This window comes from Hemitrygon akajei, unplaced genomic scaffold (genome assembly GCF_048418815.1).
Source record: "Hemitrygon akajei unplaced genomic scaffold, sHemAka1.3 Scf000158, whole genome shotgun sequence".
In the NCBI taxonomy this organism is placed as follows: Eukaryota; Metazoa; Chordata; class Chondrichthyes; order Myliobatiformes; family Dasyatidae; genus Hemitrygon; species Hemitrygon akajei.
This window is the reverse complement of record NW_027332044.1, coordinates 178,101-202,291: the sequence shown is the minus strand read 5'-3', so window position 1 is coordinate 202,291 and position 24,191 is coordinate 178,101. Positions and strand designations below refer to the sequence as shown.

Below are 24,191 nucleotides of genomic sequence, written 5' to 3'. Positions count from 1 at the left end.
ATCCCACCTTTTAAGAAAGGAGGGAGGGAGAAAACAGAGAACAATCGACCTTCAGCCTGACATCGGTGGTGGGAAAGATGCTAGAGTCCATTATTAAGGATGAAATAGTGGCATATCTAGATAGCAGTGATAGGATTGGGCTGAGCCAGCATGGATTTACCAAGGGTAAATCATGTTTGACTAATCTGTTGGAGTTTTTCGAGGATGTAACGAGGAAGATAGACGGGGGAGATCCAGTGGATGTAGTATACCTCGATTTCCAGAAGGCATTTGACAAGGTCCCACATAGAAGATTGGTGGGTAAAATCAAAGCTCAGGGCATCGGGGGGAAGGCATTGACATGGATAGAAAACTGGTCAGATAGAAAGCAAATGGTAGCGGTGATTGGGTGTTTCTCGGAATGGCAGGTGGTGACTAGTGGGGTGCCACAGGGCTCGGTATTGGGACCACAGCTGTTTACCATTTACGTTAACGATTTGGATGAAGGCATAGAAAATAACATCAGCAAATTTGCTGATGATACTAAGCTGGTTGGCAGTGTGACATGTGATGAGGATGTTAGGAGAATTCAGGGTGACTTGGATAGGCTGGGTGAGTGGGCAGATACTTGGCAGATGGCGTTTAATGTGAATAAGTGTGAGGTTATCCACTTTGGGAGTAAGAACAGGAAGGCAGATTATTATCTGAACGGTGTAGAGTTGGGTAAGGGAGAAATACAAAGAGATCTCGGAGTCCTTGTTCATCAGTCACTGAAGGTGAATGAGCAAGTGCAGCAGGCAGTGCAGAAGGCTAATGGAACATTGGCCTTTATTACAAAGGGAATTGAGTACAAGAGCAAGGAAATCCTCTTGCATTTGTACAGAGCCCTGGTGAGACCACACCTGGAGTATTGTGTACAGTTTTTGTCTCCAGGGTTAAGGAAGGACATCCTAGCTGTAGAGGAAGTGCAGCGTAGATTCACGAGGTTAATTCCTGGGATGTCTGGACTGTCTTACGCAGAGAGGTGAGAGAGACTGGGCTTGTACACGCTGGAGTTAAGGAGATTGAGAGGGGATCTGATTGAAACATATAAGATTATTAAGGGATTGGACAAGATAGAGGCAGGAAATATGTTCCAGATGCTGGGAGAGTCCAGTACCAGATGGCATGGTTTGAGAATAAGGGGTAGGTCATTTAGGACAGAGTTAAGGAAAAACTTCTTCTCCCAGAGAGTTGTGGGGGTCTGGAATGCACTGCCTCGGAAGGTAGTGGAGGCCAATTCTCTGGATGCTTTCAAGAAGGAGCTGGATAGGTATCTTATGGATAGGGGAATCAAGGGATATGGGGACAAGGCAGGAACCGGGTATTGATAGTAATTGATCAGCCATGATCTCAAAATGGCGGTGCAGGCTCGAAGGGCCGAATGGTCTACTTCTGCACCTATTGTCTATTGTCTATTGACTATTGTCTATTTTTCATTGGCAGTCGGTATGCCAGAATTAATGTGTTTAATATCTGGGGGTTCCCCTCTATTATCTTCAGAAAAAGCTGCTCTATATACTGAATCCAGCTCTCACATTCTTTATTGATCATTATGCATCCTGTAGAGGAGGTTTCCTTAATCCCAGTAATTTCCTTTTTTTGTGCATATCTTTGCTGTTGTTAATATAGCCTTCAACGTCATTGCATTTTTGATTCAGCCATTCTTCCTTTGCAATATTGCACAACTGTTGGGTCTGTGACATATATCATATGTCAATAAAGTGACGTTAGGCACAGGAGTGTCTGGACATATGGAGACTGACATTGATTGTCTGTCCATAACGTGACGTTAGGCACAGGAGTGTCTGGACATACGGAGACTGACATTGATTGTCTGTCCATAAAGTGATGTTAGGCACAGGAGTGTCTGGACATATGGAGACTGACATTGATTGTCTGTCCATAAAGTGACGTTAGGCACAGGAGTGTCTGGACATACGGAGATGGACATTGATTGTCTGTCCATAAAGTGACGTTAGGCACAGGAGTATCGGGACATATGGAGACTGACATTGATTGTCTGTCCATAAAGTGACGTTAGACACAGGAGTGTCTGGGCATATGGAGACTGATATTGATTGTCTGCCCATAGAGTGACGTTAGAGAACGGGTCCCCATTCCATCCCTCACAGGGAACGGCTCTGATTAAATACGCTAAATGTGTTTGCACCAGAAGTAGATCGGGGTTTCAGAATTCAATTCGCATGTGGAAATTCCCCCTGTCTGTCACCTGTCTATCTGCCGGTGTGAGTCAAAGAGAAATTCAAGATGTTGAAGAAAGAACATAACATGGAACAGTACGTCACAGGAACAGGCCTTCCCGCCACAATGGTGTGCCAAACCAGCTGAAAAGAAAATCAACACCCCCCGAAATAAACTAATGACTCCCTCCTACACAAGGTCCATATCCTCTCAATCTTCCTCACACCCATGTGCCTATCTAAACGTCTCTTAAAAAGCCTGCAGTGTATTTGCTTCCACCACCATAACAGACAGGGCAATCCAGGCATCCACACCTCTCTGAGTAATACCTCACATTTCTTTTGCATCTTCTCTCTCACACCTTCATTGCATGTCCTCTAGTATTAGATATTTCTAACCAGCGAAAATATGCTCCCTGGCTACTCTGTCTATGTCTTTCATAATCTTATAAACCTCTGTCAGATCTTCCCTCAGTCCCCACCGTTCCATGGAGAACAACCCAAGAATTTTTACTGAAACCTGAATGATGTTTGAATCCATTCTGACGGAAGGTTCGGAAAATGGAATCGCTAACGATTTCCGTCTCCCCACAGCTGTTCCTTACCTTCTGAGCGTTTCTGGTAATTCCAGTATCACTTTATTACATTCACCCTGGAAAACTAAATCTCCTGCGAATCGACCAGTGCAGCAGCGCTCGTTTTGTGAGATTTGATAGAAGAGTAAAGAAACGAGAGCTTTTTCCGGTACATTATCCTGGTACCAATTGTCCTGTTTTCCCCGGAAATGTATTCAGTACAGTTGTTGCAAACAAGGTTCAAAGAATAATCTGAGGAATGATAAGCATTATAGAAACATAGAAAATAGGCCTAGGAGTAGGCCATTCGGCCCTTCGAGCTGCACCGCCATTCAGTATGATCATGGCTGATCATCCAACTCAGAACACTGTACCTGCTTTCTCTCCATACCCCGTGATCCCTTTAGCCACAAGGGCCACATCTAACTCCCTCTTAAATATAGACAATGAACCGGCCTCAACTGTTTCCTGTGACAGAGAATTCCACAGATTCACCACTCTCTGTGTGAAGAAGTTTTTCCTCATCTCGGTCCTAAAAGGCTTCCCCTTTATCCTTAAACCCCTCGTTCTGGACTTCCCCAACATCGGAAACAATCTTCCTGCATCCAGCCTGTCCAATCCCTTTAGAATTTTATACATTTCAATAAGATCCCCCTCCATCTTCTAAGTTCCAGTGAGTATAAGCCTAGTAGATCCAGTCTTTCTTCATATGAAAGTCCTGTCATCCCAGGAATCAATCTGGTGAACCTTGTCTGTACTCCCTCTATGGCAAGAATGTCTTTCCTCAGATTAGGGGACCAAAACTGCAGACAATACTCTAGGTGCGGTCTCACCAAGGCCTTGTACAACTGCAGTAGAACCTCCCTGCTCCTGTACTCAAATCCTTTTGCTACGAATGCCAACATACCATTTGCCTTTTTCACCGCCTGCTGTACCTGCATGCCCACCTTCAATGAGTGGTGTACAATGACACCCAGGTCTCGTTGCACCTCCCCTTTTACTAATCAGTCATCGTTCAGATAATAATCTGTTTTCCTGTTCTTGCAACCAAAGTGGATAACCTCACATTTATCCACATTAAATTGCATCTGCCATGAATTTGCCCACTCACCCAACCTATCCAAGTCACCCTGCATCCTCTTAGCATCCTCCTCACAGCTAACACCGCCGCCCAGCTTCGTGTCATCTGCAAACTTGGAGATGCCTGCATTTAATTCACTCGTCTAAATCATTAATATATCTTGCAAACAACTGGGGTCTCAGCACTGAGCCTTGCGTTACCCCACTAGTCACTGCCTGCCATGCATGTGGAGAATTTGATGGCCCTGGGCCTGTGTTCAGTGGAGTTCAGGGGGATTGTGATTGGGGTTGGTGGAGGGGGGGATAGTTAGAGTGGGGATGATTATTTACACCAACTGAATAACAAGTCTGGACGCAGTGGGAATGGAAAGAATGTCTTTTTTAAACGGAGCGTCTGGTATCTGAGAGTGCCGCCTCAGAATAAAGAAAGTTCACTTTAAAACTGGGACAACAGCAATTACTTTATCCAAATGTTGGTTGGTCTGTGGAGTTTGAAGCCACAGAGGGTGGTGGAGGCTATCGTGGAGCCATAGAACATTACAGCACAGAAATATGCCTTTTGGTCCTTCTTGGTTGTGCCGAACCATTTTTCTGCCTAGTCCCACTGACCTGCACCTGGACCATATTCCTCCATACACCTCACATCCATGTACCTGTCCAAGTTTTTCTTAAATGTCAAAAGAGAGCCCGCATTCACCACTTCATCTGGCAGCTCACTCTGCACTCCGACCACTCTCTGTGTGAAGAAGCACGCCCCCAATGTTCCCTTTAAACTTCCCCCCTTCACCCTTAACACATGTCCTCTGTTTCTTTTTTCTCCCCTGGCCTCAGTGGAAAATCGTTGGGTATATTCGTGTGGATTGCTAAATAGGTTGAGTGTTGTAGCAGGGAAGCAAGAATACGGTGTTGGAAACATAATCATCCATGACTGATTCTGGAGGAGACTAGAGTCACCTCATTCTACTTCTATGCATTATGAGTTGTATCTTCTACCATGACTGAATGATGACTTATTTGTATCCTATCACAGGAAAAGAGATCATCTGCAGTTTCTGGAAATCCAAGCAACACACACACAATGCTGGAGGAACTCAGCGTCTATGGAAGAGAGGAGAGTCGACGTACAGATGCCACTTGGCCTGATGAGTTCCTCCAGCACTTTTGTCTGTTCTTTTGCATCCCATGTCAGGTTTTGTAAAGTGTGATGAGCAGTCACAGATTTCTTCACTCGAATCATTATATATGTGTTCAATATTTAAATTCAATGCTTTATTTTTCTTTGTATTATTAACACGCTTCATTATCTCTCTGGTCAAAGAGATGTGTTGAGAGATTTATTGGAAGGAAAACCCACGACTGGAAGAAATCACAACTGAAGACGAGGGAACAGCAACAAGTGAACAAGTTCGAGAACTGAGTGCACCAACTGGAGAGAACCCGTCTGAATCAGAGTTTCCATTGACTCACTCAGGAGAAAGTTTGGTGAGTCTCATTTACTCAAACGTTAGTCATTTCTGACATTACATTTATGTACCAAGGAAGGTAGAAAATAGCTGGAGTGAGACTGAATAAGCCAAGAAATACCATTTATGCCTCTATCAGTCCCAGTTGCAATCATTCCAGATCTGCTAATGTGCTGTCAGCATCAGCTCTGTGAAGCCACGCACATTCCCTTACACTGTTTGCCCATTTCAAACTCGTCTCTTCTGACGTTTCCTTGCTTTGTCTGTGTTATGTCACAATTATCTCAAAATATGCTCAGAATTTCCCCCCTTTATAAGGTGCCGCATTTCTTTCCTGCTGTAGTGATTGCAGAATTGTGGAATTACCATGGACTACAGCAACATGTCATTGACTCCTCTGTCTATTGCAAGCTGCAATGATATACTTGTCCTCGAGTATATCGTCGTGCGAGCCTCTGCTAAGAGCAAACACCCTTGAAGCCAAATGTCCCAACACATTTATTTCAATCCTAACTAGCAAATTCCAAATAATAATTTATATTTGCATACCCTGACATCATGAAATACTTTTCTATTAATAAATGGTCAGAACCTACGGATCTGTGATTAAGCAGAATTAGGTTTTACAATGAAGTTATGTTCCCATTTGACACTGTACCAAAGGATTGGGTTAAATCTGTACTTGAGATGAACAAATGTTCTTGCAGCCAGGACTGCAGGAGCTGCCGGGGTCGGTTTAAACTCGGTCGTTGTGGGATGGGAACCAGAGTGTTTGTCAGGTGATAGAAGAGTTGATATAAAGGCAGATGCAAAGTTCACAGAGACTGTGGAACGATTGGATGTGGACAGGGCATCATGTAGTAAGCTGGAAATGTGTTTAATTCAGTACTATAAGTATTAAGAATAAGAGCAACTTAGAACAGGAGGGAAACGGGCCCAACTTAGAAAATTAGGACCATCTCAGTTTAAACTGTGGTCAGCATTGTCTCGATGGGCTGAAGGGTCAGTATCCGTGTTCTGTTGCTCTGTGATTTTATCAGAATGATGCTCCAGGTATCACTGGACGGACATACAGACATGGTGTGGGAGTTGATGTTTGGTTCCTAATTTGCAAAGTAATCCTACTCTCTCTCTGACTCACTGTCTGCTTGTTCTGTGTAGATCAGAGCATCACCAGCTGTCCTGCACCGGGATCAGAGTGTAAACAAGACGACGACAATCAACAACCGTCAGTCAGAATCAGAATGGCTACAGGTATGTTCACCTGGATCTTTATAACTAAACTTCTGCCCTGTTGGTGCACAATAGTTCAGATGAAGAAGCTTACACAGGCGCTAACAGGGCAGAGAAAAAGTTTCATCAAGCAGTGTCATTGATCCCACTGGTAAAGTGCCTTTGTGTGATCGATCGGTCCAACAGTTCCAACGCAGGGACCTGACACCAGTAATGGTCGAATGACTCCACTCACCAGGCAAAGCTTCACCTGAGTGAAAGGAGCCGGAGACCCTGAATCAGCAGGTTGAGAGTGAAACACAAACAGGAATGTGACAGCGGTGTTGTTTGTTATGTAAAAGTCCATGTTCAGGGTTTGTTGCACATCAGGGCCTGTTTAGAGGTGAAAGACATCTCCAACTTTCATTTACAAAATTCAGAGGCAGAACACAAGAGTATTTCCGGGATTTCAGAGATTGTGCGATAATACATTTCATGTTATGTCAGGGCAGCTCTCAACTCCCCCCTCGCTGCGCAAAGTAGATGAGGGGAGTTTTCCGAACTCTGCTTTCTGTAGCCGAGCCGAGAACATTGCCAGCCTTGGAAATGGCTGAGGATCAGGAGACACTTCATTTGTGGTCTGCATCGGTCTGTCACTGTCTGGTATGGAGGGGCTGCTGCACAGGACCGAGAGAAGCTGCCGGAAGTTGTAGATCTTCAGGGAGCGGTGTCTCAGAAAGGCAGCGTCCATTATTAAGGACCTCCAGCACTTGAGGCATACACTTTTCTCACTGTTACCATCAGGGAGGAGGTACAGAAGCCTGAAGGCACACACTCAGCGATTCAGGAACAGATTGGTCCCCTCTGCCATCCCATTCCTAAATGGACATTGAATCTTTGGCGACTACCTTACATTTTTTTAAATATACAGTCTTTCTGTTTTTGCACATTTTTAAAAAATCTATTCAATATACATAATTGGTTTACTTGTTTACTTTTTTTTAATCATTACTATTTTTTCCCTGCTAGATTACCTACTGCATTGAACTGCTGCTGCTAAGTTAACAAATTTCACGTCACATGCCGGTGATAATAAAACTGATTCTGATTCTGTTTTACGTGTGCAAGTTTACCCTTCAAGCTCCCGTGTTCCGGGGCAAACTGTCCCAGCCGAACCAGATAACAAACAACCCCATCCGGTAACGTACTTGTGAATCTCCCCGACACTGTTTCCAGCTGAATCACATCCATCCTGTAGATTGTTAGCAACTGCATCCTTAGCAAATGCAAAGCTCTCTCAGCGAGACTTTGTTTAGCTAATGGAACTGCACGCAAGGTTCTCCCTTTGCCAATGACTTGAATAGTTGCTACCTGACAATTATCATCCAGGAGACGGGATGGGACCCAGGGGACCAGGCATCATGGGCTTCAAGGTTATGTTCAATCTGTAACCCAGGGGACTGGACGTTGTCCATCTCAAGGCAGTGGTCAGTCTTTGACCCAGGGGACAAGACAGTGTGTGACAAAGCAACCGGAGAACGTGTGATCTGAAGGATCGGACCACGAGTAATCCAGTGGCTTGTCTGTGAGTGACACAGGTGACTGGACGGTTTGTGATCCAGGGAGAATTATGTCTGTGGCAGATAATCCCAGTGGTAATTCCCGGTATCACCTAATGCCTTTCCATTAATAACCGCTGGTTATTGGTGTGTTCAGTCAATGCGTAGTCGGTGATCAGTATTACTGTGTCTATCCAGTTCTTTTTCTGGGAGTGGATGTGTCCACTCACTGGCTTACCGGGATGGTCACCTGGCAGGAGGTGTGGTTCACATTCACCAGCACAGTCCCACTCCAAATCCGGTCAGCCGGAGTCCCGGCTCCATTGCAGACACCCTTTGTGAATCCTTGTTCGAGCATAAATCACTCTAAACCTGCAATTCATCATTTACTGCAGGTGGGAAATTAAATCCGGTACAGAAAGTACTCAAGAGGCTTCTACCAGGCAGCTCATCGAGGGAAGATGATCGGGACACGGGAAGCAAGGTTCCAAAGCAGGGTCAGATTGAGAGCAATGTCCCAATGGAATGCGGTCCGGCCGCAGAGGAGGAGGAGCAAATTCAGCCCAGAGACAGTGACGTCAGAGACACTGAGCAGGACCCTGGACCCAGCACAAGTGAGGCGACTGCCTGTCAGCCCAGAGACAGTGACGTCAGAGACACTGAGCAGGTCCCTGGAACCGACACAAGTGAGGCGACTGCCTGTCAGCCCAGAGACAGTGACGTCAGAGACACTGAGCAGGACCCTGGAACCGGCACAAGTGAGGCGACTTCCTGTCAGCTCGGAAACTCATTAAACACGGAATTGTCAAGTGCCCAACAGGGAGTGGGTGAGTGAGACATGAGGGTGATGTGTTCGCAGAATGAGGTGGGAAGCGGGTAAATGTGATTCCTTGTTGGAGGGTTGGTCAGAGAGGGATAAAGTGTGGGCGTGGTGCAGTCGGTGTAGTGTGGCACCGGTTCCCGCACTAGAGGAAATGTCCTACCTGTTCTGAGGATTTCCAGGATGTGTATCGGAGGAAATGCAGCTCTCCAGATAAGAGAGAATTTCCAGGATATGAGTTATGGGAAATGTATTCACCAGGATAGAGAGAGTATCTCTGGGAAGCGACAGTCCCAACATTTATTGCCCATTTTAAACTGAAATCGGTGAGTGGGTGGGACGGTGGGAGAGACAGGTTTCTGGTGAATGGGTTCCTTCTGGGAACGTCTCGCACAGCGCATTGATGGGTCGGTTTTTTAAGGCCAGTGTTGGAGATTAGGGCAAAATACGTGTTTCCAGCTGAAAGCAGGTAAACATTGAGGTTCAAGACATGACTGGTTTGTTAGGGCTGGGTGAGAGCGGTGGAGACAAGCGATATTTGAGTTTGTGACTACATTCTCATTTTATATTCGCAGAGCCAAAGTTTACAATCCCCGACCTCCTGGCAGAGGGGGGCGAGTATCGACTGTACCAACTGACAAAGTTCTACGGGGACAGACTCAAACAAGCGATTGAAGAGAAAGTTGAAAGACTCGGTTGGATATTGACAAAGGAGGGACATTTCAGTAGAGAAGAAAATGAGGTGAGTATATTTAGTGTATTGTCACTGAACTGCTGGTATCAGAGGGAATAGTGATCGATATTAATCTCCTGCACGTTCTAGGAGTTCTACATGGCAATGGAGACTTTGATCTCTGACTTGTCTTCAGTAGATCTGTTTCAGCTGTTCAGGTGGGGAGCACTGGGAACTGCAGGTTCAGAGTCACCTTCTCCTCTCACACCTGCTGTATTTATCAGTGTATCGGACCTCAGTCAGACCTTTGTCTTCAGTAGATCCGTTTCGGCTGTTCAGGTGGGGAGCACTGGGAACCGCAGGTTCAGAGTCACCTTCTCCTCTCACACCTGCTGTATTTATCAGCGTACCGGACCTCAGTCAGACCTTTGTCTTCAGTAGATCTGTTTCGGCTGTTCAGGTGGGGAGCACTGGGAACTGCAGGTTCAGAGTCACCTTCTCCTCTCACACCTGCTGTATGTATCAGTGTACCGGACCTCAGTCAGACCTTTGTCTTCAGTAGATCTGTTTCAGCTGTTCAGGTGGGGAGCACTGGGAACTGCAGGTTCAGAGTCACCTTCTCCTCTCACACCTGCTGTATTTATCAGTGTACCGGACCTCAGTAAGACCTTTGACAAGGTTCCGCACGGAAGGTTAGTTAGGAAGGTTCAATCGTTAGGTATTAATATTGAAGTAATAAATGGATTCAACAGTGGCTGGATGGGAGATGCCAGAGAGTAGTGGTGGATAACTGTTTGTCAGGTTGGAGGCCGTTGACTAGTGGTGTGCCTCAGGGATCTGTACTGGGTCCAATGTTGTTTGTCATATACATTAATGATCTGGATGATGGGGTGGTACATTGGATTACTAAGTATACAGATGATACTAAGATAGGTGGCGCTGTGGAAAATGAAGTAGTTTTCAAATCTTACAGAGAGATTTAGGACAGTTAGAAGAGTGGGCTGAAAGTTTGCAGATTGAGTTTAATGCTGATAAGTTTGAGGTGCTTTATTTTTGTAGGACTAATCAAAATAGGACATACATGGTAAATGGTAGGGCGTTGAAGAGTGCAGTATAACACAGTGAACTAGTAATAATGGTGCATAGTTCCCTGAAGGTGGAATCTCATGTGGATAGGGTGGTGAAGAAAGCTTTTGGTATGCTGGCCTTTATAAATCAGAGCATTGAGTACAGGAGTTTCGAAGTAAAGATAAATTGTACAAGGCATTGGTAAGGCCAAATTTGGAGTATTGTGTACAGTTCTCGGCACCGAATTATAGGAAACATGTCAACAAAATATAGAGTGTACAGAGGAGATTTACTAGAATGTTACCTAGGTTTCAGCACCTAAGTACAGAGAAAGGTTGAACAAGTTAAGTCTTTATTCTTTAGAGCGTTGAAGTTTGAGGGGGGGGGGGGACTTGATAGAGGCATTTAAAATTATGAGGGGATAGATAGAGTTGACGTGGATAGGCTTTTTTCCATTGAGAGTAGACGAGATTCAAACAAGAGGACATGAGTTGAGAGTTGGGGGCAAAAGTTTAGGGGTAACACGAGGGGGAACTTCTTTACTCAGAGAGTGGTAACTGTGTGGAATGAGCTTACAGTAGAAGTGGCATTTAAAAAAACTGGATATGTATATGGACAGGAAGGGAATGGAGGGTTATGGGCTGAGTGCAGGTCGGTGGGACTAGGTGAGAGTAAGCGCTCGGCACGGACTGTGTTACTGTGCTGTAATAGTCATATCGTTGTATGGCATAAGTGCAAGGGCTGCATATCTGGACTGTTGTAGAAGCATTCAGTCTAAAATTAATTTTGCATCTTATCAGGACCGTCGGTCAAATTCACCTCAGCTCATTAATCCAGGATGAATATTAATCTGTGAGATTCACCATGTCTGTCCATCTACTCCACAATAAATTAATTGTTTGCTTTTATAGAAAGTCACTGAACTGACAGAGAAGGGAAACCGGACAGAGAGTTCCAGACTCTTCCTCAGTTTGGTGATGGGCAAAGGCTCCCTTGTCCGGAGGGCGATGTGGGAATCCTTTGTGATGTGGAGGACTGAGTTACCGAAGTTGGACAGGATTCTGAGGGAAATACAGGAGCTCGGTATGTTAAAAACACGCACAAAGGCACATTGAACTAAATAGTTGTAATTATTTTAGTTCTGTTTTCATGAACTCTTTTTTTGATTTAAACAGGTCCTGACCCAGAGGAATACATAAACATCGCACAAGGGTTGTCTGAGTTACCCACTGAACTGACAGGTGAGTGATGAAATGCTCAGTTCAAACCACATCTCAAATGTTAGACTGTGACTTGGCAGAATCTGGGAACGAAAATCCACCATCAATCATTCGCCGATCTCTGGTTTCAGGTTACAATTCAGATCATCTCTCGTTGCAGCCTGAACATTGTAAAGTGTATTTTTCCAGCTGTTCCAGCTGTTGATGTATTAATCCAGTCCTTGTGTCTCTGAACCCTCCACTCCGGGTCCTAATGCTCTGGGTATCCCCACACACCCCAGACAGGCTCCTGACACACTGTATGACCCAGTCCAGGTGACCTTTCTCTCTTCAGACCTTTCAGATTCCGAAGCACCTTCTCCTTCGTAATAGCAGCTGCACTCAATTCTGTCCGCTGATGCTCTTTACAATTTGGAATTCTGCTAGTGACATCCACAGAGTATGTCTGACATTTCCTTTTGCACCCGTTACTAAATCTACAACTTCATTTTCCAGCGGTTCGATATCAACCCTCTACTTTTTTACTCTTTATATATCTGGGAAAGAACAAAAGAAACACTTTGTTATCCTCTCTTATGCTATTGACCATACCCTCGCATTTCCTGCACATTCACGTATCTCTTGGAGCATCTATGACATAGTTGCCTCCAACACGACCCAGGCTGTAAATTCCAGGCACACACAACCCTGTGAAAAATCTGCCCACATGTACTCTAAATTTACCCCATTTCACCTTTACCAAATGCCCTCTGGTATGAGCCATCAATCCTAAGTTGAAAGCAAAATACAGGCTCTCGACCCAAAATCTTATCTCTCAATCTTATAAACATCAGGCAGATCTCTATTCTAACTCCAGAACAAACAATCCAAGTTTCTCAAACCTCTACTTGCCTCACATGCCACCGAATCCAAGCAACATCCTGGTGAACCTGTTCTGCACCCTCTCCAATCATCCCCAGTGCTGGACAATTGGAAGTGAACAAAATACTCTAGATGCTCCATAAAACCATAAGACTCAGGAAGATAATTAAGCCATTCAGCTCAGTGAATTTGCTCCGCAATTCCTCTCAACCCCATTATCCTGCCTTCTCTAAATGCTGACGCTCTTCCGAATCAGGAACATCTCTGAGTAAAGAAACCCCCATTTCCCGCATGTTCTGTTCCTGTTTTGATACCATTGGTGTTTGCAGTGGACACCTGTGACTCCCCAGTGTGTAGCTTTGCCAAAATGCACAGTGTCCTGCTCTCCATATTTCCACACCAGGTCGGCAATAACATCGTCTGTTAATGATGCAAACAATGCTTTAAATACAGTGAAATGTTGTAACGGGAGTGCAGTCAGGATTGCAATGGGATATCCGGGGAATGTTCACCTTCATCAGTAATTAGCGTCAGAATATGAGGATTGGACATTTTTCTGAGACAATCATCGCTGTTAGTTCCTGTGTCTGTGAACAGAATTTTACTTTCTGTCCTAATATCCATGGAAGCATTGAATTAATTCATGTAATCTCAAACACTGAATATTGGAATGTAGTTATAAAGTTCTTTGTCAGTTGAGCTAGTTAACATTTTGACCATGTTCTCTGTTCCCATGAAGATGTTCAACAGAAACACAAGGAGACTCTGCGGGCACAAACTGAAACACTGAGAGTGAACACGATCCTGATGAGGGAGAAGGTGAAGATTTTCCAGCTGGATGATCGATACACAAAGCTCACGATCATTTCTACTCTTCGAGATCGGAGACTGGTGGAACACGAGCTGCTGGCAAGAGGCAGAGACCACGAGGATTATAGAGAGAAACATCTCCGTGGAGCGTTAGAAAAAATACAGACTGCTCAGTTATTCCACAGCAGTTTTTCCCGGAGTAAATCCAAATCTGGGAGTTCTGCAGCAGTAGCCGGAGTGCCAGGAATCGGGAAAACAACAATGGTACAAAAGATTGTTTATGACTGGGCCGCGGGGAAAATATTCCAACAGTTCCAGTTTGTCTTCAGTTTCAAATTCCGGGATTTAAACTCTATTAACTGCAGAATAAACCTGAGGGAACTGATTCTGGATCAGTATCCTTACTTCGGGAATTCACTGAGAGAGGTCTGGAAGAACCCAGAGGGACTGCTGTTTATATTCGATGGTTTGGATGAGTTTCAGCACAGAATCGATTTTGCTGACAGTTGGAGAGATACAGAACCCAAGCACCAGTGCCCAGATCCCGAGTGGTGGTGTGAAGTGTCTGACATAGTGTACAGTTTAATCCAGGGCAAGCTGCTCCCAGGGTGTTCAGTGTTGGTGACCACCCGCCCCTCTGTGTTACATTTATTGGAAAAGGCAAAGATCGGTGTCTGGGCTGAAATCCTGGGATTTGTTGGTGAGGAACGGAAGGAATATTTCATCAGGCATTTTGAAGATCAGATGGTGGCAGCAGCTGTTTTCAAACACGTGCAGGAGAACGAGATCCTGTACACCATGAGCTACAACCCCTCCTACTGCTGGATCCTCGCTCTGACACTGGGCCCCTTCTTCACACAAAGAGTCAGGGACCCGCAGAGAGTTCCCAAGACCATCACTCAACTGTACTCCTACTATATTTACAACATCCTGAAAAATCACGGCCGTGAGATTGAGAGACCCCGTGATGTGTTACTCAGGGTGGGTCAGATGGCCTACAGAGGAGTGTCCGAGAAGAAGATTGTGTTTACAGACGGAGATTTGATCAAGTTCAATCTGCAGCCTTCCCAGTTCCTGTCCGGGTTCCTGATGGAGCTTTTGGAGAGAGAGGATTCTGCCCAGAGCGTGGTGTACACATTCCCACACCTCACCATCCAAGAGTTTGTAGCTGCAGTCGCAAAATTCTTGTCTGTACATCCCGAGGATATCCTGAAATTCCTCACTGAAGCCCACAAGATGGAAGATGGGCGATTTGAGGTATTTCTACGTTTTTTTGCTGGTCTCTCCAACCCAATGACAGCTCGGGGCCTGGAGGAGTTTCTGGGTCCATTTCCTAATCAAACAACCTGCCGGGTGATTGACTGGGTGAAGGAGGAGGTTAAATGCCAGAGTGGAAACACGAAGAGTGAAGCTGGTAAAAGGAGCCTCCTGAACACATTGCACTTCCTGTTTGAGTCTCAGAATCGTGGACTGGCTCAGGCTACACTGGGATCCATGGACACACTTTCATTCAGTGGAATGACACTGACCCCTATTGACTGCGCGGTCCTGTCTCATGCCATTGGACTCTGTGATACAATAACATATCTCAACCTGGAGAAATGCAACATTCAGTGTGAAGGAATCCAGCGGCTGGGACCCGGGCTGCACAAGTGCCAGGAGTTGAGGTAACTTGATTTATCTCTCACTCAGAACTGTGAAACTGTTCCATTGTGCTGTTTGAATGAAAAGGGATTTGGGTAAAACTGCAGTAAATCAGATTGAGATGAATTGTGACAAATGCCACCCCCTTCATCCTGTGCAACCACTCTTCCCCATCCCCCTTTTTCCTGTTGGATTTCTCTTAGCCATTACCCTTCCACTTTTCAGATTTCTCCTCCACACCCACGTTCCTGCTGTGGGATCTCCCTCCTGTCGGATCACTTTCCCCATCCCCCTTCCTGTGGGATCTCTCATCCCCATCCCCCTTCTTCCCGAGGGATCTCTCTTCCCCAAACCCCCAACTCTTGTGGGATCTCTTCTCCCCATCCCAGTTCTTCCTGCGGGATCTCATTTCCTCATCCCCTTCCTCCTGTGGGATGTTTCTTCCCCATCCCCCTTCCTCCTGCAGGATCTCTCTTTCCTATCCCCCTTCCACCTGTGGGAACTCTCTTCCCAATCCCCCCATAACTGTGGTATCTCTCTTCCCCATCCCTCTTCCTCCTGTGGGACCTCTCTTCCCCATCCTCTTCATCCTGTAGGATCTCTCTTCCCCATCCGCCTTCCTACTGTGGGATCTCTCTTCCCCATTCACCTTCCTCCTGAGGGATCTCTTTTCGCGATCTCCTACCTCCTGTAGGATATCTCTTCCCCATCCCCCTTCCTCATGTGGGATCTCCCTTCCCCATCCCCGTCCTCCTGTGGGATCTCTCTTCCCCATCCCAGTCCTCCTGTGGGATCTTGCCTTCCCAACCCCTTTCCTCCTGTGGGATCTCCTTTCCCCATCCCCTTCCTCATGTAGGATCTCCCTTCCCCATCCCCCTTCCTCATCCCCCTTCCTCCTGTGGGAACGCCTTCCCATCCCCTTTCCTCCTGTGGGATCACCTTTCCCCATCCACTTCCTCATGTAGGATCTCCCTTCCCCATCCCCATTCCTGCATTGGGATCTCTTTTCCCCATCCCCCATGTAGATTTATTTTCCCGATCTCCTTCCTCACTTTCTATCTCTCTTCCTAATTCAGCTTCCTACTGCGGGATCTCTCTTCTATATCCCTTGGATCTCTCTTCCCCATCCCTCTTCCTCCTGTGGGATCTCTCTTCGCCATCCGCTTCCCCGTGTATATTTATTTTCCAGATCTCCTTCCTCCCGTTCGATCTCTCTTCCTGATTCAGCTTCCTACTGCAGGATCTCTCTTCTATATCCACTTCCTCCTCTGGGATCTCTCTTCACCAGCCCTCTTCCTCCTGTGGGATATCTCTTTCCCATCCTCTTCCTCCTGTAAGATCTGTCTTCCCCATCCGCCTTCCACGTGTGGGATCTCTTTTCCCCATCACCCTTCCTCCTGTGGGATCTCTCTTCCCATTTCTCCTTCCTCCTGTGGGATCACTCTTCCCTATCTATTTCGTCCTGTGGGATCTCTTCCCCATCCCCATCCTCCTGTGGGATCTCTCATCCCCATCCCCCTTCCTCCTGTGGGATCTCTTTTTTCCTATCTATTTCCTCCTGAGGGAACTCTCTTCCACATCCCCCTTCCTCCTGTGCGATCTCTCTCCCCAGCCCCCTTCCTCCTGTAGGATCTCTCTTCCCCAGCCCCCTGCCTCCTGTAGGATCGCTCTTCCCCAGCCCCCTTCCTCCTGTGGGATCTCTCTTCCCCAGCCCCCTTCCTCCTGTGGGATCTCTTTTTCCCCATAAGCCTTCCTCCTGTGGGAACTTTCTTCCACATCCCCCTTCCTCCTGTGGGATCTCTTTTTTCCTATCTATTTCCTCCTGAGAGAACTCTCTTCCACATCCCACTTCCTCCTGTGGGATCTCTCTCCCCAGCCCCCTTCCTCCTGTAGGATCTCTCTTCCCCAGCCCCCTTCCTCCTGTAGGATCTCTCTTCCCCAGCCCCCTTCCTCCTGTGGGATCTCTCTTCCCCAGCCCCCTTCCTCCTGTGGGATCTCTTTTTCCCCATAAGCCTTCCTCCTGTGGGAACTTTCTTCCACATCCCCCTTCCTCCAGGGGGATCTCTCTTCCCCATCCCCCTTCCTCCTGTGGGATATCTTTTCCACATCCCACTTCCTCCTGTGGGATCTCCTTTCCCAATCAGCCTTCCTCCTGTTGAATCTCTCTTCCCCAGCCCCCTTCCTCCTATGGGATGTCTCTTCCCCATCCCCCTTCCTCCTTTGGGATCTCTTTTCCCCATCCACTTTCTCCTGTGGGATCTCTCTTCCCCATCCGCGTTCCTCCTGCCGGAAATTTCTTCCCTATCACACTTTCGCCTGAGGGATCTCTCTGCCGCATCCCACTTCCTCCTGTGGTTTCTCTCTTTCCCATCCCCCTTGCTCCTATGTGATCTCTCTTCCGATCTTGCTCCTGTGGGATCTCTCATCGCCTTCCCATTCTCCTGTGGGATCTCTATTCACCTTCCCCTTCTCCTGTGGGATCTCTCTTCCCCATCCCTCTTCCTCCTGTGGTTTCTCTCTTTCCCATCCCCCTTGCTCCTATGTGATCTCTCTTCCCCATCCCCCTTCCTCCTGTGGGATATCTTTTCCATATCCCCCTTCCTCCTGTGGGATCTCTCTCCCCAGCCCCCTTCCTCCTGTAGGATCTCTCTTCCCCAGCCCCCTTCCTCCTGTAGGATCTCTCTTCCCCAGCCCCCTTCCTCCTGTAGGATCTCTCTTCCCCAGCCCCCTTCCTCCTGTGGGATCTCCTTTCCCCATCAGCCTTCCACCTGTTGAATCTCTCTTCCCCAGCCCCCTTCCTCCTATGGCATCTCTCTTCCCCATCCCCCTTCCTCCTTTGGGATCTCTTTTCCCCATCCACTTTCTCCTGTGGGATCGCTCTTCCCCAGCCCCCTTCCTCCTGTGGGATCTCCTTTCCCCATCCCCCTCCCTCCTGTGGTATCTCTCTTCCCCATTCTCCTTCCTACTGTGTGATCTCTCTTCCCAATCGCCTTCCTCCTGTGTGATCTCCCTTCCCCATCCCCTTCCTCCTGTGGGACCTCTTCCCCATCCCCCTTCCTCCTGTGGGACCTCTCCTACCGTTACCCCCAAATCCTGTGGGATCTCTTCTCCCCCTCCCACTTCTTCCTGCGGGATCTCATTTCCACATCCTCTCCCTCCTGTGGGATGTTTCTCACCCATTAACCTTCCTGCTTTGGGATCTCTTTACCCATCCCCCATGTATATTTATTTTCCCGATCTCCTTCCTCCCTTTCGATCTCTCTTCCTGATTCAGCTTCCTACTGCGGGATCTCTCTTCAATGTCCACTTCCGCCTCCGGGATCTCTCTTCCCCATCCCTCTTCCTCCTGTGGGATATCTCTTTCCCATCCCCTTCCTCCTGTGGGATCTCTCTTCCCCTTTCTCCTTACTCCCGTAGGCTCTCTCTTCCCCATCCCCCTACGACTGTGGTATCTCTTTTCCCCATCCCAATTCCACCTGTGGGATCTCTTTTTCCCATCCCTCTTCCTCCTGTGGGATCTCTTTTTCCCATCCCCTTCGTCCTCTGGGATCTCTCTTCCCATTCCATTCCGCCTGTGGGATCTCTCTTCTCTATATCCACTTCCTCCACTGGGATCACTCTTCCCCATCCCCCTCCTCCTCTGGGAAGTCGATTCCCCATTCTCCTTCCTACTGTGTGATCTCTCTTCCCCATCCCCCTTTTTCCTGTGCGATCTCCCTTCCCATCCCCCTTCCTCCTGTGGGATCTCTCTCCCCAGCCCCCTTCCTCCTGTGGAATCTCTCTTCCCCAGCCCCCTTCCTCCTGTAGGATTTCACGTCCCAAGCCCCCTTCCTCCTGTGGGATCTCTTTTTGCCCATCAGCCTTCCTCCTGTGGGATATCTCTTCCCCAGCCCCCTTCCTCCTGTAGGATTTCTCGACCCAAGCCCCCTTCCTCCTGTGGGATCTCTTTTTGCCCATCAGCCTTCCTCCTGTGGGATATCTCTTCCCCAGCCCCCTTCCTCCTGTAGGATCTCTCGTCCCAAGCCCCCTTACTCCTGTAGGATCTCTTTTTCCCCATCAGCCTTCCTCCTGTGGGAACTTTCTTCCACATCCCCCTTCCACCTGTGGGATCTCTCTTCCCCATCCCCCTTCCTCCTGTGGGATCTCTCTTTCCCATCCCCCTACCTGCAGTAGGATCTCTCTTCCCCATCTCCCTTCCTCCTGAGGGAACTCTCTTCCACATCCCCCTTCCTCCTGTGGGATCTCTCTTTCCCATCCCCCTACCTGCAGTAGGATCTCTCTTCCCCATCTCCCTTCCTACTGAGGGAACTCTCTTCCACATCCCCCTTCCTCCTGTGGGATCTCTCTTCCCCATCCCCCTTCCTCCTGTGGGATCTCTCTTTCCCCAGCCCCCTTCCTCCTGTGGGATCTCTCTTTCCCAAGCCCCTACCTGCAGTGGGATCTCTCTACCCCATCTCCCTTCCTCCTGAGGGAACTCTATTCCACATCCCCCTTCCTCCTGTGGGATCTCTCTTCCACATCCCCCTTCCTCCTGTAGGATCTCTCTTCCCCAGCCCCCTTCCTCCTGTGGGATCTCTTTTTCCCCATCAGCCTTCCTCCTGTGGGAACTTTCTTCCACATCCTCCTTCCTCCTGTGGAATCACTCTTCTCCATCCCCCTTCCTCCTGTGGGATCTCTCTCCCCAGCCCCCTTCCTCCTTTGGAATCTCTCTTCCCCATCCCCCTTCCTCCTGTGGGATCTTTCTCCCCAGCCCCCTTCCTCCTTTGGAATCTCTCTTCCCCATCCCCCTTACTCCTGTGGGATCTCTTTCCCCATCCCCCTCCCGCCTGTGGGATCTCTTTTTTCCCATCTATTTCCTCCTGTGGGAACTTTCTTCCACATCCCCCTTCCTCCTGTGGGATCTCTCTTCCCCAGCCCCCTTCCTCCTGTAGGATCTCTCTTCCCCAGCCCCCTTCCCCCTGTGGGATCTCTTTTTCCCCATCAGCCTTCCTCTTGTGGGAACTTTCTTCCACATCCCCCTTCCTCCTGTGGAATCTCTCTTCCCCAGCCCCCTTCCTCCTGTGGGATCTCTCTCCCAAGCCCTTTTCCTCCTGTGAAATCTCGCTTTCCTATCCCCCTTCCTCCTGTGGGATCTCTCTTCCCCATCCCTCTTCCTCCTGTGGTTTCTCTCTTTCCCATCCCCCTTGCTCCTATGTGATCTCTCTTCCCATCTTGCTCCTGTGGGATCTCTCATCACCTTCCCCTTCTCCTGTGGGATCTCTCTTCCCCATCCCCTTCATCCTGTGAGATCTCTATTTCCCATCCCCCTTCCTCCTGTGGGATCTCCTTTCCCCATCCCCCTTCCTCCTGTGGGATCTCTCTTCCCCATCCCCCTTCCTCCTGTGGGATATCTTTTCCACATCCCCCTTTCTCCTGTGGGATCTCTCTCCCCAGCCCCCTTCCTCCTGTAGGATCTCTCTTCCCCAGCCCCCTTCCTCCTGTAGGATCTCTCTTCCCCAGCCCCCTTCCTCCTGTAGGATCTCTCTTCCCCAGCCCCCTTCCTCCTGTAGGATCTCTCTTCCCCAGCCCCCTTCCTCCTGTGGGATCTCCTTTCCCCATCAGCCTTCCTCCTGTTGAATCTCTCTTCCCCAGCCCCCTTCCTCCTATGGGATCTCTCTTCCCCATCCCCCTTCCTCCTTTGGGATCTCTTTTCCCCATCCACTTTCTCCTGTGGGATCTCTCTTCCCCATCCCCCTACCTCCTGTTTGATCTCTCTTCCTGATTCTGCTTCCTACTGAGGGATCTCTCTTCCCCATCCGCGTTCCTCCTGCGGGAAATTTCTTCCCTATCACACTTTCGCCTGAGGGATCTCTCTGCCGCATCCCTCTTCCTCCTGTGGTTTCTCTCTTTCCCATCCCCCTTGCTCCTATGTGATCTCTCTTCCCATCTTGCTCCTGTGGGATCTCTCATCGCCTTCCCATTCTCCTGTGGGATCTCTATTCACCTTCCCCTTCTCCTGTGGGATCTCTCTTCCTCATCCCTCTTCCTCCTGTGGTTTCTCTCTTTCCCATCCCCCTTCCTCCTGTGGGATCTCTCTTCCCCATTCTCCTTCCTACTCTGTGATCGCTCTTCCCTATCGCCTTCCTCCTATTGGACCTATTCCCCATCCCCCTCCCTCCTGTGGTATCTCTCTTCCCCATTCTCCTTCCTACTGTGTGATCTCTCTTCCCAATCGCCTTCCTCCTGTGGGATCTCCCTTCCCCATCCCCTTCCTCCTGTGGGACCTCTTCCCCATCGCCCTTCCTCCTGTGGGACCTCTTCCCCATTCCCCTTACTCCTGTTTGATCTCTCTTTCCTATCCCCCTTCCTCCTGTGGGATCTCTCCTACCATTACCCCCAAATCCTGTGGGATCTCTTCTCCCCATCCCACTTCTTCCTGCGGGATCTCATTTCCTCATCCTCTCCCTCCTGTGGGATGTTTCACACCCATTAACCTTCCTGCTTTGGGATCTCTTTACCCATCCCCCATGTATATTTATTTTCCCGATCTCCTTCCTCCCTTTCGATCTCTCTTCCTGATTCAGCTTCCTACCTCGGGATCTCTCTTCAATGTCCACTTCCGCCTCCGGGATCTCTCTTCCCCATCCCTCTTCCTCCTGTGGGATATCTCTTTCCCATCCCCTTCCTCCTGTGGGATCTCTCTTCCCCTTTCTCCTTACTCCCGTGGGATCCCTCTTCCCCATCCCCCTACAACTGTGGTATCTCTTTTCCCCATCCCAATTCCACCTGTGGGATCTCTTTTTCCCATCCCTCTTCCTCCTGTGGGATCTCTTTTTCCCATCCCCTTCGTCCTCTGGGATCTCACTTCCCATCCCATTCCGCCTGTAGGATCTCTCTTCTCTATAACCACTTCCTCCACTGGGATCACTCTTCCCCATCCCCCTCCTCCTCTGGGAAGTCGATTCCCCATTCTCCTTCCTACTGTGTGATCTCTCTTCCCCATCCCCCTTTTTCCTGTGGGATCTCCCTTCCCCATCCCCCTTCCTCCTGTGGGATCTTTCTCCCCAGCCACCTTCCTCCTGTGGAATCTCTCTTCCCCAGCCCCCTTCCTCCTGTAGGATTTCTCGTCCCAAGCCCCCTTCCTCCTGTGGGATCTCTTTTTGCCCATCAGCCTTCCTCCTGTGGGATATCTCTTCCCCAGCCCCCTTCCTCCTGTAGGATCTCTCGTCCCAAGCCCCCTTCCTCCTGTGGGATCTCTTTTTCCCCATCAGCCTTCCTCCTGTGGGAACTTTCTTCCACATCCCCCTTCCTCCTGTGGGATCTCTTTTTTCCTATCTATTTCCTCCTGAGAGAACTCTCTTCCACATCCCACTTCCTCCTGTGGGATCTCTCTCCCCAGCCCCCTTCCTCCTGTAGGATCTCTCTTCCCCAGCCCCCTTCCTCCTGTAGGATCTCTCTTCCCCAGCCCCCTTCCTCCTGTGGGATCTCTCTTCCCCAGCCCCCTTCCTCCTGTGGGATCTCTTTTTCCCCATAAGCCTTCCTCCTGTGGGAACTTTCTTCCACATCCCCCTTCCTCCAGTGGGATCTCTCTTCCCCATCCCCCTTCCTCCTGTGGGATATCTTTTCCACATCCCACTTCCTCCTGTGGGATCTCCTTTCCCAATCAGCCTTCCTCCTGTTGAATCTCTCTTCCCCAGCCCCCTTCCTCCTATGGGATGTCTCTTCCCCATCCCCCTTCCTCCTTTGGGATCTCTTTTCCCCATCCACTTTCTCCTGTGGGATCTCTCTTCCCCATCCGCGTTCCTCCTGCCGGAAATTTCTTCCCTATCACACTTTCGCCTGAGGGATCTCTCTGCCGCATCCCACTTCCTCCTGTGGTTTCTCTCTTTCCCATCCCCCTTGCTCCTATGTGATCTCTCTTCCGATCTTGCTCCTGTGGGATCTCTCATCGCCTTCCCATTCTCCTGTGGGATCTCTATTCACCTTCCCCTTCTCCTGTGGGATCTCTCTTCCCCATCCCTCTTCCTCCTGTGGTTTCTCTCTTTCCCATCCCCCTTGCTCCTATGTGATCTCTCTTCCCCATCCCCCTTCCTCCTGTGGGATATCTTTTCCATATCCCCCTTCCTCCTGTGGGATCTCTCTCCCCAGCCCCCTTCCTCCTGTAGGATCTCTCTTCCCCAGCCCCCTTCCTCCTGTAGGATCTCTCTTCCCCAGCCCCCTTCCTCCTGTAGGATCTCTCTTCCCCAGCCCCCTTCCTCCTGTGGGATCTCCTTTCCCCATCAGCCTTCCACCTGTTGAATCTCTCTTCCCCAGCCCCCTTCCTCCTATGGGATCTCTCTTCCCCATCCCCCTTCCTCCTTTGGGATCTCTTTTCCCCATCCACTTTCTCCTGTGGGATCGCTCTTCCCCAGCCCCCTTCCTCCTGTGGGATCTCCTTTCCCCATCCCCCTCCCTCCTGTGGTATCTCTCTTCCCCATTCTCCTTCCTACTGTGTGATCTCTCTTCCCAATCGCCTTCCTCCTGTGTGATCTCCCTTCCCCATCCCCTTCCTCCTGTGGGACCTCTTCCCCATCCCCCTTCCTCCTGTGGGACCTCTCCTACCGTTACCCCCAAATCCTGTGGGATCTCTTCTCCCCCTCCCACTTCTTCCTGCGGGATCTCATTTCCACATCCTCTCCCTCCTGTGGGATGTTTCTCACCCATTAACCTTCCTGCTTTGGGATCTCTTTACCCATCCCCCATGTATATTTATTTTCCCGATCTCCTTCCTCCCTTTCGATCTCTCTTCCTGATTCAGCTTCCTACTGCGGGATCTCTCTTCAATGTCCACTTCCGCCTCCGGGATCTCTCTTCCCCATCCCTCTTCCTCCTGTGGGATATCTCTTTCCCATCCCCTTCCTCCTGTGGGATCTCTCTTCCCCTTTCTCCTTACTCCCGTAGGCTCTCTCTTCCCCATCCCCCTACGACTGTGGTATCTCTTTTCCCCATCCCAATTCCACCTGTGG

General features: G+C 48.9%; 1 protein-coding gene across 1 annotated transcript in view; it reads left to right on the top strand.

Moving 5' to 3' along the window:
• The first annotated feature begins 5,193 nt into the window (after positions 1-5,193).
• Positions 5,194-24,191, top strand: part of LOC140724071 (uncharacterized) — an 83,664-nt gene continuing 64,666 nt past the window's right edge. The window contains exons 1-7 of the mRNA XM_073038557.1: positions 5,194-5,359; positions 6,502-6,594; positions 8,507-8,938; positions 9,507-9,673; positions 11,584-11,755; positions 11,848-11,913; positions 13,493-14,039. Coding sequence (XP_072894658.1) covers positions 6,585-6,594; positions 8,507-8,938; positions 9,507-9,673; positions 11,584-11,755; positions 11,848-11,913; positions 13,493-14,039 — 1,394 coding nt within the window. The 5' untranslated portion in view covers positions 5,194-5,359; positions 6,502-6,584. The remainder of the gene's footprint in view (positions 5,360-6,501; positions 6,595-8,506; positions 8,939-9,506; positions 9,674-11,583; positions 11,756-11,847; positions 11,914-13,492; positions 14,040-24,191) is intronic.